This window comes from Epinephelus fuscoguttatus, linkage group LG4 (assembly GCF_011397635.1).
Source record: "Epinephelus fuscoguttatus linkage group LG4, E.fuscoguttatus.final_Chr_v1".
NCBI classification, from domain to species: Eukaryota; Metazoa; Chordata; class Actinopteri; order Perciformes; family Serranidae; genus Epinephelus; species Epinephelus fuscoguttatus.
This window is the reverse complement of record NC_064755.1, coordinates 30,146,443-30,161,851: the sequence shown is the minus strand read 5'-3', so window position 1 is coordinate 30,161,851 and position 15,409 is coordinate 30,146,443. Positions and strand designations below refer to the sequence as shown.

Below are 15,409 nucleotides of genomic sequence, written 5' to 3'. Positions count from 1 at the left end.
ACAGTCCTGTGGTGAAATGGCAAACCTATCACCAGAATAAATGTTGGCATTGAATGTTTCTGCAAACCACAGATATGTTACATTTGTATGTTTCATATGTAGCGGATATGTTGAAACTTTATATGTCTTTACATTTCAGTTTTCAATTTTATGTTGTGACAATGCTGTGGTTAATATGTGGTCAGGTTAAGGCACATAAATTACTCAGGTTAGGACAATGTTTTGCCTTAAAATTCTCGTTTTGGTCGCTACAAACAGGGCTGGTAATGTCAAAAAGTCTTGTTAAAATCACCCGGTTTAGCCATGATAAGCATGGCTGATATTGTCCCAAATTCTTGTTAAAAATATCCGGTTTGGTTGCGACAAACATGGCTGGAAATGTCCCGAGGTCTTGCTAAAAATACTCAGTTTAATTTTGTCAAACATGGCTAAAAATGTCCTGAAGTCCTGTATAAACCACTTGGATTCGTCACAACAAACATGGCTGGACATGTCCCAAAGTCGTTTTAAAAATACCTGGATTCATCGCAAACAAACACGACTGGACATGTCCCAAAGTCTTGTTAAAATACTTGGTTTGGTCACGACAAACATGGCTGGAAATGTCCCAAAGTCTTGTTAAAAATACCTTGTTTGGTCGCAATAAACATGGCTAAAAATGTCCCTACGTCTTGTTAAAAATACTCAGTTTAGTCGTGACAAACATGACTGGAAATGTGCTAAAGTCCTGAATAAACTACTTGGATTTGTCGCAACAAACATGGCTGGACATGTCCAAAAGTCTTGTTGAAATACTTGGTCAGTGGTCTGCTACTTGGCAGCCATCTTGCCTAGGTGTCACACCATCAACAATCCCCTCCTCCTCCTGATGAAAGGGTGTTTATAAATAAAATTTACTTACCTACTTATATACTATATATAATCTGAATTACATCATGTTAGAAACGTTGATATGATGAAACATGCAAAAATAATATATCCATGATTTGGAGAAACGTACAATACCAACATGTTATTCAGGCAGCTGAGCTGGAAATGGAGAGGCTGTAATGTTTAGAAGGAAAAGTATGCTGCATGAAGAGCTGGAATCAAATAAAATATATGCAATAGCCTGTCCAGTTGTGGCCATAAGTAACCAACCAGGCAGTGGATTATTAAATACAACCATCAATCAGTGAAAACAGCCTTCCATGTCATGCTCCTGAAATATATAATCAGTTGATAGCTGTTTGGGTTTATTGGACGGTCCCAGTCAGAGAGATTCAAAATGTTCCTGCTTGTTAAATGAATGATGGCAGCAGCAGCAGCGACTGTGGCCTGCTCTGTTTCTAGTGGAGACACAATAGCCAGATTGCACCTGAGGGACTTGTTGTACTTCCTCTATGAACCCCGGCACCAATCAAAGGCCATGAGATCAATTTTCACGTCCCTAATGTGCACGTGAACACTTTCAGAGGGGAAATTAACAGTTGTTTCTTCCATTTGTTTTTCACACATTCTACAGACTGCAGCTATTTACGCCTCAGACCGCTCTCCCCCTTCTCGCTGCTTCTACCTCCCTCTCACAAACACACACACTCGCGCACACACTTCCCGGGGTGATGTGAGAGTGTCTATTCATTCGGCAGAGGCCAGCTGCACACCTGGTGACAGCCCAGGATGGTGGTGTTGGCTCAGGTCAGGGTGTGCGGGGAGAGGAGGGCCGAGAAGGGGAGGGATGGGTGAATGGGCCCACAGGCCTGTCCTTCAGGGTCTGCTCAACCTGCACATTCCAGTTCATTTAGTGCCGGGGCAAGCGCAGGAATGTCCCCTCATGTAAGGGATCACTGTCTTAAAGGTGGGCTCCTCGTGTGATTGAAAAGCCCTTCAGGAGGATAAATACAGATGAAAGCCAAACGTGCTGCGTCCAGCTCCCCAAAGGGATGTGCTGTACCGGATACGCACTGGCATCCATTAACCTGCCCATCCTTTAAAGCAGGTTACACACAAGAGCTTGTTTTGCACGTTGAGATCTGGAATTTGCACTTTGGTATTTAGGAAAAGCACGTTGAGACATTAGAAGCTCTCCTGCTAAATAAAAAAGGGTTTGGCAGAATACAATGTTCACATTTCTTCATTTAAATCATCAAGAGAAGTATCAAAGGTTCTCCTCAGGAGGATAGCGATGAAAGCTGCCAAACCAAAAAGTGATGTGCTGCTGTAACTGAGACATACCAGCACCTATGAAGCTACCCGTCCTTTACAAAGCAAAAACATTGCTTCAGCATTGCAAACACGGGTGCCTGCTTCATGTGTACAGCTAAGAATCAAACTGCAATCATGTTTTGGCCCTAAAGGTCAAAATATATCCATAGCCAAGTATTAAAGGCTGTCAAGTGCTGCAGGTTGGGATTGAATGGAAATTAGCAAGCCTCTTGTATGGCTACTCATACTGTAGATGACGCTATAGGTGGAGCGAGATGGCTTTAGCCCCACCAAGAAATGACTAATGTTTGACCTATAAAATCCTGTCTGATTCTCCCATTCTCTAGTTGATCCAGTCCAATCCATGCACCAGAATCACCTGAATGAGTTCGACATTTACGTATTTAAGTATACAATCATTCTGTTTGCTGTGGTTAACTACAAACATGCCAAAAATGCATTGTCTCATCATCAAACAACCTCGTCAAGATGCTCCGGAAACTCGTGAAAATGACAAAGCCGAGACTGGCATTGAGACAGAGTATCTGAACAGCGGGGGGAGACCACCTGTGGCAGGCTACAGTGCCTCCTCCAGCGCTGCACAACAAACACAACCATCATTTGAAGCCTGGATGAGCAATAAGTCTGCTGGAATATTCTCTCAGTAACTTTTTGTAGACATTTCCTGCTGTCCCTGTCAGTGTGGCTTGTTTGTCCAAACATGTAGTTTATGTGTCATTTTTCAGTCACCTTTTAGAGTTTTCTTAAGTTGACTGTCGTCTATTTCTGCATTTGCCGGCCTTCTGTCTCCACTTGGGTGCTGTCAAGCTTTCCTTGCAGAGCACCGAATATCATCTTTTACTTTGTTATTGCTATCACTAATAAACAGTAGTTTACCAATATTAATAGTAGTCAGAAGTCAGAACTGGTTGTCGGAGGCATTTCATACTTTATTGATGTATTCATTATAAATTGCAACATGCTGTCACCTCTAACTTGCCAAATACCGCAACTTAATCAGTGCCTCTGTGCTTCAAACTATGACGCTACAGGTACCCGTCTATTGTCAGTTTTGGACGTGTCAGTTTCAGTGTCAATTTCTGCTTATTACATGCATAGTGTCTTTTCAAAATACACCATGTTTACAGGAAATGTAGGCTTCAGCACCAAAACTACTTGGTTGGAATTCGAAAAAAGATCATGGTATGGGTTAAGATAAGTGTGATTGCTACATAACTTAAGTTATTGTAAAAGCCTTGTCCCAATTAAACGCCTAGTCTTGTTTACTAGCCCGGTGTGGCTACACATTCTGACAAATAAAGGCCTGTCTCAATTAGAAGCCTGGTCTGGTTGCCAAGCAGTTCTTTTCATAGAAGTTCTTTGGTTGTATAAAACCAGGTTGTTGACTACCCACTTCATCTCACGTAAGTTAGCTGCTTAGATCAAAATGACAAATATAAATGTTTAAACTTTTGTCAGTATAGAGATGCTAGACATTGGCTGATTTCATTTTACTGAAATCACGAGCACCAGAGAAGACCGTAAGTCATAAAGATTTACCTGAATGACGAAAAAACAAGCGGTGACTGTCTACATTACCTCTGGAGCTATCATAAAGTCAGAATATGTGTCCATTCCTCCATTATCCTGTAAGTAATTCATATTCCCTTAGTCTGTAGGGTCCACTGATCAAAAGAATTAAAAGTGTCTTTAATAACAATTAAAGTTGTGAATTGAATGAACCAGTATTAATGTTACTTGTGAAACAATAGTAATAGTATTAACACTGTCACTGACATTAACTAATTTAGGAAAACTCAACGTTGACTTTTGGTTTCACACCCAACACAAACAGCAACGTCCAGGGTGAAAGTCCAGTGTTTGTTTGACCCATCCATCACCCAGCTGCCTCCCTATGTGAACTTTCTCGCACTTTATACTACGTCAGTTGCTCTGAATGTCTAATATTGCCACAGATGGGTTTACTCTAGAGTTACGTTAAAGCCCGGTGTGTCTCATACAGATACTAAAGGGTGCCTTGTGCATCTGTATCAGACGCTGAGGACCACTAAACAAGCTGCGCCATTTGACTCCATGGGAGTAAGAACAGGTCGCAAATTATAGTCCCACCAATAAATAATGAAGCACCCCAACCAATCTCAGCAATAAACAAGCCCACCAATGTGGCTGCTTGTGTTTTGACAATATGCAACATTTGAGAAATTTGTCTTTGGCTAGTTCTGCAGAAAAATGTATATATTTCTTAGAGCAAATTATTAACAAAAGTATCATCAAGGTAATGGTGCCGAAACTCAGGTATCATATTGGCTATAGTGTTGAAAAAAATAACCAAACAATATGCAGCCCCATTCACTCACACATCTAGCTTATGCACATATGCAAATTTATCCACTTCCTCACAAACACACAAATACTCTCCTCTCTCTCTCTCTCTCTCTCTCTCTCTCTCTCTCTCTCTTTCTCTCTCTTTACACACACAAACACACACATGCACAAGCACACACACCCACATACAGTACGCATACACACATTTGTGCCAGGAACATTCTGTTCACCTCCATCACTGAAATAGTCGGTCTCTTATGGTAACACAGAAAACTTGAGTGACATAAGTGCCTTAGTCTAGAACAGACAGCAGAATAAAGTACAGCGTGTAATCTACCCTTCAACACGTGCAACAAAAAATACATAATTTGCTTCAGATTGTACTATTCTATTCAAATGTGAGGCAGTTATTAGGATCCTGAGGTGTTAATATGTGTGCTGTGTGTCAGGACTGGAGGCCTGTGCCTGTCTAGCAGTTCCAGCTGCGTTGGGTTGCGTCTGTGGTTTGAGGCCCTCCGTGTTTCTACGAGCGGATTCAACCTCTCAGCCTGCAGCAGCTGGCAGCCATCAAGCTGCTGGCAACACACACAAACACACACACACGCTTACATGCACACACATGCTCACACAGACGTCCTTCCATAATTTCCATGGTAATCAGTAGGGAGCCAGATCGTGGTCGTGCCAGAGGTAGGGAAGAGAGGAAAGAGGGGGCACTCAGCTTAGGCCTGGACCTCTGGTTTGGTTGGCTTAGGTGATCAGAGACACGGGGCAAGAACCAGGATATGAGCTGCTCTGGTTGCTGTAAATGAAGGTAATGAAGGGATTGGACACAGATGTATGAGCCATGTAATGTAGAGTTTAAAGGATAATTTCGCTTTATTACAACTCAGGCTTTATTTTCTGAGACTTGCCCATCCTTGGTATCGGTAATAATAAAATTGTTCTCACACACAGTTTATTGTGGAGATCTAGGAACACAGCAGCGTCAGGAAAAAGATTTCAAATGGGGCAATGAGAAGGCAGTCAGATGGTTGTACAGGTTTTAAAGGAATAGTTCTACATTTTGGCAAATACTCTTATTTCCAATTTGCCAAGCAGCAACCTGCGGGGCTGAAAAATTAAGCCAACAGAGAAGTGCTAAAACCTGCAGCTCTTTGAATGGCCACTTGAGGCTGGCTCCCAGTCAACCCCCACAGATCCCCATGTTAAAATGCCAAGCTTTACAGCAGAAATAAACATATTTACAGCCTGGTACCAAAAAAGTTTTGGTTCCTTGAGGTGAATTTTTATATAACTCACCGTTTACATTTCATTAAGGCTCAGAGTTACACATAATTAAGGGCAGGACGCTTTGAACAACAAGCTGTCTGCCAATAGTGTTCATGGCCTCCCAGTCAGATCCATCCCTCTCTCTTCCATAGCTCCAGCCTCCCACCAAAATACAGTCACTTCTGACGAAGATGGCGACGGCCGAAATGGCGTGCTCGAGGCTTCAAAATGGAAGTTCACAAGCCAAGGGGTGATGTCATGGTAGCTACTTCCATTATTTATATAGTCTTTAATTTTAGAGAGTTAAATGGGAAAGTCGATATAACTGTCATGATTACACGAGGCTACAGCCAGCAGCACTTATTAGCTTAGCTTAGCATAACGACAGGAAGAAGGGAGCAACAGCTAGCCTGCTAGTTGTTATACAGTAGCAGATTTTCTTTAGGTTTAGAACAATGCTGTTTCTTCCTGTTTTAATGCTGAACTTATGTTAAATTAGATTTCCCCTCTCCACTAATAACTTTGAAACCCATTTTGAGACCCATCTCTTCTCATTAGCCTTTTAATTATCATTATGATGACATGCCTGACCTCAGTGTTTTTCATTTTGCTTTTATTTTATTTTGTCGTTTTTGTGTTATGACTTTATCAAGATACTGCATGCTTCTATTACTTTACTTACATTCTGTCTCTGTTGTAATCTGATCATGCCTTTATTTTTTTAATCTATTTGTGAAGCACTTATGTCAGTTTTTAAATGTGCTCTACAAATAAACCTGACTTGACTTGTAAGAGGTAATCAGCTGCTGGTTGTAGTTTTATATTTACTGTAAAGACATGAGAGGGGTATCAAACTTCACATCTAACTCTCTGCAGCAAAGTTAGTAATCATATTCCTAAATGTCAAACTATTCCTGTAAACTGGAATCAGCAATTAGTAATATTTTGTAAGGGAGGCTAATAGTAAAATTTCTACCCAATATTACGTGCAGGTAATGACAGCTATGATTATGTTTGGCAGAGTGACATATAACATGTGAGATGTCACTATTGTTGTCGATGTTTAGTTGTCCTATGTTCTTTTTTGGACATTGAAGTGGATCAATTTACCCATCGAAGCTGTTCCTGTGCTCTTACTTCACCCACAGCCCTTTGAGCTAATTCAGTAACTAGTATGTTTATAGGTAAGACAGGAGAGAGAAACCTGTCTTACATTATTATTATCAGGTACACTGACCCACGATAGAATGGAAACAGAAGGGTTTTTTTTTTTTGGTAGAACAAATGCTTTATTATAATTACAACTGGAAACCATTTTGTCAATGGAAGTATGTGAAAAATGTCTGACAGGGAGTCAAAGAGAAAACGAGATGCAGGCGCACAGGTGAGATTCTCCGTCTCAGTACCCTTCATAAGCAAATGTACACAGTATGATACCTGTCAATTTTCATACCATGGTGTACAATTTCGCCGTATACTGCTGCAACCCTAGCACACCATAACAGATTCAAATGTTTGCCCAAACTATGAAAGTAAAACCCAGGTTGTAAAGAAAACCCCCAAATTATTCTCTAAACATCTGGGAGCTGGCCATCGCAGCGCTCTGTCCAGAACATGTCTGTTTGGTGAGACAAAAAAACATGTGGCCAAGAAGCTCTTGTTTATGCCGCCACAGACTAAAACCCAGTGTTATGTGGCTTCGCGCTGGGTAGCCAACATGGTGGAGAGGTAACACATACAAATCTGGAGCGCGAGCATGCTCGGAGTCGCAACACTGCATCAGTCAAACGCAGGACTCTTCCACCGTTCAGGGGGGTAGCAGTAAGCCTGCTGTTTTGCCTGGCTACTAAACAAAACCTCGAATGACCTACTTTCATTCCTACCCCAATTCTTCCACCCCTTGCCTCCTCACACACGCACAGCGCAGCTAATACACTGGGACTGAATGGGGATTGAAAGTGTGAAGTGGATCGCCCAATCACAAGACACACAACCCCATGCTGATATCAGCTTCCTTTCCAAACGCAGGGGGAGGCTTTCAATGAGACCGTTTCTAACCCAAAGGCCAGTCCAGTCAAAAAAAAACCCCATCATATCCCACGAGGCTATGTGTTTAGAATACAAACAAGCTGTTTGGGATGGGAGCGTGCAGTGGCCCAGTGGTAAATCACTGCCCTACAGGCTATCAACAACCTCCTCCATCCAAATCACAATTCAATTATGGATGGTGCAGCAAAAATAGAGTAACAGGAAACATTTACAACAGCAACAGTAATTGTGTTTGGATCCCATTCCACAGGAAGTCATTACCATAGATTTCAAGAATATCTTTATCATCCAAGTTAAGAAAGAATTTCCTCCTCTGGTTGGGATAATATTTGTGTTGGTGTCAATGCGAGGACAGGGAGCAGAGCGCTGTGGAGAGGGGTGGAGTCGCTCACAGAGGGGAGTGGCTCTCTCCTGAAGAGACTTATTTAAAAAGCAGAAGTGTCTCGCTTATGTCCACTCCCCTTCCTGGCTAATCAGCTGAAAACTTTTGCAGCTCAGGTAGTTAAAACATTGGATGTGTGCTGGCAGCGTTGGCAGACTGCTTCCCTCTGCATGAGGAATGACAGTCTTTGACAGTGCTGATGTCTGCAGCAGGAGAACCTTGGACTCAAATTTCCTTACACGCTGTGAAAAGCGATCCACACCACAAGTCCACACCTCTTCCTCCAGTTCAATAACCCGAGCTGAAACACAGACGATCGGCCTGTCATTTTGTATTAACCCAAGAAGGTTCCCGCAGAGGCCCCCGCTAACCGCTATCAGATCGGCTGATAATGACTTTCTTTTATTACGCTCATGATGGGAAGGACGACCCCAGCGTTGCAAAATGCATCTACTTAGTGAGCTGATAGACGCTGGCAGCCAATTTGTAATCAAAAGGAGGGAAAATGGCTGTTTATTAAATCTACAGTTGTGCCTCGGAGCATGGCTTTGGCAGAGCAGCGGAGGGCAACATGGCAGCTTTAAGGCTTGTGAGGAAGAAGAGACAGAGGGATTCCTCTTTGCTCTATTTATTTTCTGAATAAACTGTTTTTACACAGTGACTATCAATCTGAAGGGCCTTTATATAAGACTCTGAGGTCTGTGGGAGACGCTTCCTGAGAAAAACAAAGTTAAGTATCTACTGTAATCCTTCCTCCAACCTCACACTATTCTTCAAACACTCCAGATGCACAGCACTTATGCAAACATTGTCACGTCAACAAAGTGCAGATCTACCCCATGTCATGACGCTCTTACAGAGTCTTTAAAACATCATAACTCTATTGAACACAGCAGCGCAGAACTGTTAAAGCGTCATTCAGCCTCTTGAGGTCATCTAACCGAGGAGCAGTACCTGGAAAATGACGGCCGTGTCACTGCCACGCAGTTAGCCTTTGTTTTGTCCTCCAGGCAGAGTCAGGTAGACGCTTTATGCTGCCCGACATCTCTGCTGTTCCCGTCACCATGTGGTGGTTGCATTGTGGCCCCCAAACGTGCGTCTGACCCCCCTTAGGGAGGCCAGAGCCCCGTGTGAGCAAGGTGATGACTAGTGTGGGTCAGCGTGGGCTTGTTTACACATTACAGACCACACAGACAAGACACGGTTAAGACAGCATATGTACGCCATGTGTGTCTCAATTACAGGCAGGCCATGACTGCTCAACTGCTTAGCACCACCGCCTGAGATGAGAGCGAATGGTAAAACACTCAAGACAATCTATAATATTCTCAACTTGACTTTCACACACTATCAAGACAGTCTCACAGTCTTTCTGTCCCACAAACAGAGACATGTAATAGAGATCATCTCTCAGCAGAGGGCTCCAGCAGGGCTGTGGTGACAGCTAGAGCAAGGAGAGGCAGAGATGTTTTGCATCTTTGTTTGGTGTTGTCTACTTTGTTTGTCTGGTAGTTCCATCCCGCTCAGCTTTTATTGGGACACAGCCGCAAGAAACAAAAAAATTTGAAGCAGACAAAATCGTGTTAATTGCAGTAGTTGCATCTATGTGAGCTGTTTACGACTAATGTCTTGATTTTAAGGCTGTTTTTATTGTTCCCTGAGTAACTCCATCTTGAATCCCTTAAAGTAAAGCAGTCTGATCCAAATGGCAAAGATGTGAAAAGTACAGCCTGGCTCTCTAATGCCTAAGTTCACTCCTGCCATGATGGAAACACGACTATGTGAAGTGGAAAAAACGTGAATTGCTTTTCTTTCTCTTTCACCTATATGCAGTTTCCCTCTTGTTTTTAAAGCCTTCATTCATGAGAGTAGTTTTTGGGTGGATGCAAAGGACACGCCTCCCTTAATATTTAAAACACGTGCATGTGTCCCCACCAATAAAAACATTAAAGAAGGACTTTTACTTTGACAAAATTAAAAATATCTGCACCATAATTTAATGCAGAAATGCGCAAATTGGTTCATAAAAACTCTCCAGGATGCAGGAAATTACTTGTTTGATGTATAGCTACACAATTATGGCCAAAATGATAATCACGATTATTTTGATCAATATTGTTATTTTGGTTATTTACGACAATTCACTGATTTTTAAAAAATGTTCACATTAGAGCGCTGCTTTCACTTACATGTTGTGCTACATTCCTGCTACTTAACAAATCTTTGCATCAAAGTAAGACTTAAAATAAGGCCCTCCTTCACCTGAATTCAGTGCATCTGCTAAAAACAAAATATAAATAAAATTGTACCCCAAATATAAAATAAATAAAAATAAGTGTCACTACAGAAACCAATTGGAAACAGTGTTTATTGGACACACATCTCTGGCCAAATGTAATGTGACTGCACTGTTTATTTCAGTCTGTCTCTGAGAGCTGGATGGAAACGTATCCACTGCTGTATTTTTTAATTGTTTATTTATGTAATTAGTTATGTATGTATTTATTTATTTTTTTACAGCGGTCACAATGCTGTGAAGTGCTCTGCAGAGTCACTGTTGTGGATTTCTGAGTTTGCTCTTGACAAGGACTGAAATTCAGTGAGGTAATGTGCATGTTGTGGTGTCTTCTCATTAATTTCATAGATAGACAATTCAGTTGTGTATGTTTGCGGAGCAGACACATGCCTCATGTGCTCTTTGCATATGATTTGTTGTCTCCTAAATCCGAAAAACTTCCAAACAAAGGATGTGTTTGGAAGATGTTTGATGAGCGGATGATTTTCGTTTGTACTTGCAGAAAACTTTACACAAGCTGCTGCTGCATGGTGCGTGCGTAGTGGCATGACACCTCTTCAAAATGGAGGCTGGCTGATAGAGAATAGGAAGCACTTGATTTGATATGCGGTGTTGTACTGTATGAGCAGAGCTTGAATTTTAAACGTCAATATTGCAGTCGATCATTCTCATTAAATTATGGGAAGATAAAATCATGTTCGTGATTAATATTTGATTAATTGTGCAGCCCAAGTTCGACACTCACATTTTCTGGAAGAGGACCCCACAAACTCCTCATTTCATATGTGCCCGCCCTAATGTTAAAACAAACCTACGCCCTTGATAACACCAAAAAATAAATACTACCAACAATGTTTACTAAATGCATTATTTCTCCTTCTTAGTCAATTATTTGTAAGACTGAAAACATATTTTTTTTCTGTCCATCATTTTCAACATTACGAAAGTGTAAAATAATCTGCCATCAGTGCACTACCTGTTTACATCCATACAGTAACTATTCAGTGTAAACTACACGGGCAGCCATCCTCCAGCTCATCACTCATTCATAAACAAAGACACATCCTCACTCCATCACTGCAGCAAACCACCTCCTGCATATCAAATTAATAATGACTGACACTTGAATGAGCTTCAGTCGAGAAATCAAACCTAAATCAGAATAAAGTGTAAACTCTAAAATATCTAAGAGTCTTTTCATATCCGATTTGTGTATGTGCATGAGTGTGTGAGTGTCACCACAAAGAAAAACAAACAAGCACACTACAACGCTAACTAGCCCCTGAGAGATGAGGGCATCTTTCAAGTGGCCGGGCCGACAGTGCAGCCTCTCATCTCCCTGCCTAACTGCACTCACAGGTCACAACGAGAGCTTTGATCACTCCAGAAGTCTGTTTCCCATTCACACGCTCAGCATGCTCATTGATTTTCCATAAGGAGGGCTGAGGAGCTGATATGAGTGCTTGAATGAAGCCCCCCCCCTCCTCCCAAGTCTCCTTTAAACACAGGTATGCATGTGTATCAGTATCAGAGGAGGTTTGAAAGCCAGAGCTGCTACATTCCTGGAGTTTAAGGACAGAAAGCTCTGATAAGAGATGAGGAGTAAGTGGTAATAAAGTCCAGGACAGATAGATAATAATGCATTTGTCAGTTTCGTGGCAATGGCTCAGAGATCATCTGGGGAGAATGTATGACATAAATAATTACGGACGGGATGAATCATTGACATCATGTCCTCAGCTTCCCTTTCTCATCAGCACTTGAAAGCTGCTTCTAAAATAGCATCCCTTCAGCAACAAAATACCAAATTTGGTACTTTATTTTCAAATGACAGAGGAGAGCTACACTTGCAGCTACACTGTATATATCTACATGCATGAAACAGCATCTCGCTCTGACAGGGGCGACGATTTCAGAGAAAAAAGAGGAACATTTAAAAACATTTTAGCTGAAAATAGCACATAATTTGTTATATTACATAAATAACTATAATGAAGTATTGTATAACAACATTACTGAGAAGGTAGAGTAGAAAAAAAATATTGTAAATAGATAGAATTCCATGTTTGCCTGCAAATGGCTGCAAATGTCCCTACAGGATATAAGAAGATGTGAGTCCAGGGATGATCTGTGCAGATCAGAGCAATAACAGCAGAGCAAGGATCAAATCACATGAAAACAAACTGTAAAATCCACACTGCGATGTACAACAGGAGCATGACATGTAAACACAACAACAGCATCAACAATAATACTAATGCATTATTGCTATTATAATCATTGCTGTTGTTGCTGTGTGTTACATTACAAATATGACATACATGATATGTATAAAAGCTATGTGATCCTCACTGTATGCTTTAATAGCAATAATAATAATTATGCATCATTGCTAGAATCATCATTGTTGTTGTTGTTGTGTTACACTGCACACATGACATGCAGGATATAAAAAAATCCTCTGTAGCCCTCACTATAGGCCTTAACTGTCATGATAATAATAATACAAAAGCTGTACATTCTAATCAGAGTCACACTATAAAAGGCCAACAGTGCTTATCTTAGTGCCATTTTACTTCTCCCTCCTCTCCCCCCCTTCATCTCAAACCCAAATCTCGTCAGTGAAAGCAGAAAACAAGCCAGAAACAGAAAAGTTGAGCGGGACAGAAACTTCTTACCTGGTCCCTCTGGATGCATGGCAGAGAGGTCCGGCGATGTGACTTACTGTTGGGCTGACTGTGTGCCATGTCTGAGGCTATCACAGAACTGGACCTCCTGCGCCTTTTAAATACAGGGATCTCTTCCCTGGCTCCAGTCACGGGGGTGCAGCCCTCCTTGTGTCTCCCTTGGTTGGGAAGGAGCTTGTCAGCATACCTCGCCAGCAGGATGCCCAGCACTCCAACCAGGTACGCTACGTACGGTCTCCAAGTGGCCCGTACTTTGTGCAGCGAGAAGAGTGAGATAGTCCTGACCAGACTTATGAACACGATCACAGATATGCCCTGGTTCAGCCGCGCTACCATGAGTGCGCCGGTGGCCACGCAGATGAGCACGACCACGGCTGCTGTCGTGAATGAAAACAGCTGCTCATCTGTCCCGTCCAGGAGAGTCCACGCAGCTGCTTCGCCCAGGTGGCACAAGGTTAGGAGGGAGAGGGCGGTCTGGATTAGCACTCCGCAGCGGATTAAGTAGACACCGACCCAAAAGAAGGCACATACGAGGGTGAACAATGGGGAAACAACACTCCAGCAAGTTTGCAACAGCTCCGCCGCGCAGCCTGAGACCAAGTGAAGGGGAGACGATGAATGCGAGAGTCTGTTGTCAGCGCTGCTGCTGCTGCTGGCTTCAGCTCTCCAGTCTGCACATTTGACCAACAGAGCGAGAAAAACCGAAAGCGACCCCACGCACACCGCACTCCGGAGTCTCTGGGAACTCCATATTTTTGTGAACATTAGCCTCACCCACGACTCGTAATCTCGGTCACGGCACAGTGGGATGACACATGTTTTCACATAACCATTGCGATCCGGTGCGCTGAGGCTTTTTTCATGAGTGCTGCTCTGCGCACCGGTACTGTCAGATTCTGCAGGCATCGCCATCACTCATGGCAGATATGAAGTATGAGGAAGTCTATAATGCATCTATACCAGTGTGGTCATGGGACAGGAGATGAGTTAGTGACAAAACAAACATCATTTATTGTACGCATTGTGAAAAAGTACAGCGAATACGCGCCGGTGCGTCTCCATTTACGCATGGAGATGTGCTGCCACTGAACGCATTCCCTTTGTTTTTCCAGGTGCGGGTTGAGAAAGTGCTGCCCGAGACAGCATAAAAGGAGCCTGAATGACAGAGTAACTCAGATGTTATTCAGATCTAGGGCACTGCTTCTCTGCTGCACACAGGCGTCTCGCTTTGCCCTCCTTTGTGGAGCGCCGTCTCTTTGACTTCTGCTGTCCTCCTCGTCGCTTTGTGGCTCCTCCACGGCCCGGTCCGTGCAGCAGCAGCAGGAGCAGCAGTCTTTGAAAAACATCAGTCCCGTTCCGTGAACATTCAGCGATAAAACGCGCTTTATATGTCCATTGTTTGGCCACTTCCCGGTCCGTCCTGAAGCAGTTGAAGCTCCAAAGGTTACTTTCGAGGATAAACGCTGCTGAGGAATTTAGGCAGTTTGAGCGAGTGTCCGTCAGGTTATTGCTCGGTGTTTTGAGGGGCAAATCCGGAGTGTTTGTCACCAGCTCTCCAACCAGCCGCGAGTCTCAGCTCATTCACACCCCCGAGTTCCGATTCCACGCATGGAGCAAGATATTGCAGCAGCAGTGAAACCCCCAAATATTTCCTCACTCAGCCCAGCAGGCGTTGTCCTCATTAGATCTCGCTTGTGTTTAGATATTTTTCTCTCTCATATTTTAGTAAAAAGAAAATCGTATATTTTTTTATTTTAACAGCATCAAAACCTGTTTTTGCACAAATGGGACTGACCTATATTTTCCCAGTAAGTTCCTCTCTGAATGGAATAAAATGTGGTGTATTTAGAAACAAACATTTCATCCCATGTTATATCTCAATGGCTGCATTCTGAGTTGTGGTTTTGGTGGCCAAGCAAACCTGAGGCCTTTAAACTGCCTCAACATGAATTCATCTTTAACCATGGAGAAGTGTCTCCATGCTGACGACAGAAACAGGACCTCTTCATGCAAACTGTTTTGCATTTAAATTCCCAGAATAGTCCTGTGGTTGCCCTCCAGCTTGACTCCTAATGTCCCCACTCCACCAGGTCATTGAAATATTCATCCCACTCTAAGTGTCACCGATGATGTGTTGCATCACAGTGGAAGTTTCTCCATCAATGTTTCAGCGTGCAGATCTTCTATGTGCAT

The 15,409-nt window shown here is 42.6% G+C and overlaps 1 protein-coding gene across 3 annotated transcripts in view; it reads right to left on the bottom strand.

Annotated features, from left to right (window-relative positions):
* Positions 1–15,192, bottom strand: part of LOC125887178 (cGMP-inhibited 3',5'-cyclic phosphodiesterase A-like) — a 124,408-nt gene extending 109,216 nt beyond the window's left edge. For 2 of the 3 annotated variants that reach the window (XM_049573821.1, XM_049573822.1), the window contains exon 1: positions 13,208–15,192. In XM_049573821.1, coding sequence (XP_049429778.1) covers positions 13,208–14,128 — 921 coding nt within the window. In that variant the 5' untranslated portion in view covers positions 14,129–15,192. The remainder of the gene's footprint in view (positions 1–13,207) is intronic. The other variant, XM_049573820.1, reaches the window with a different exon arrangement.
* Between the last annotated feature and the right edge of the window lie 217 nt (positions 15,193–15,409).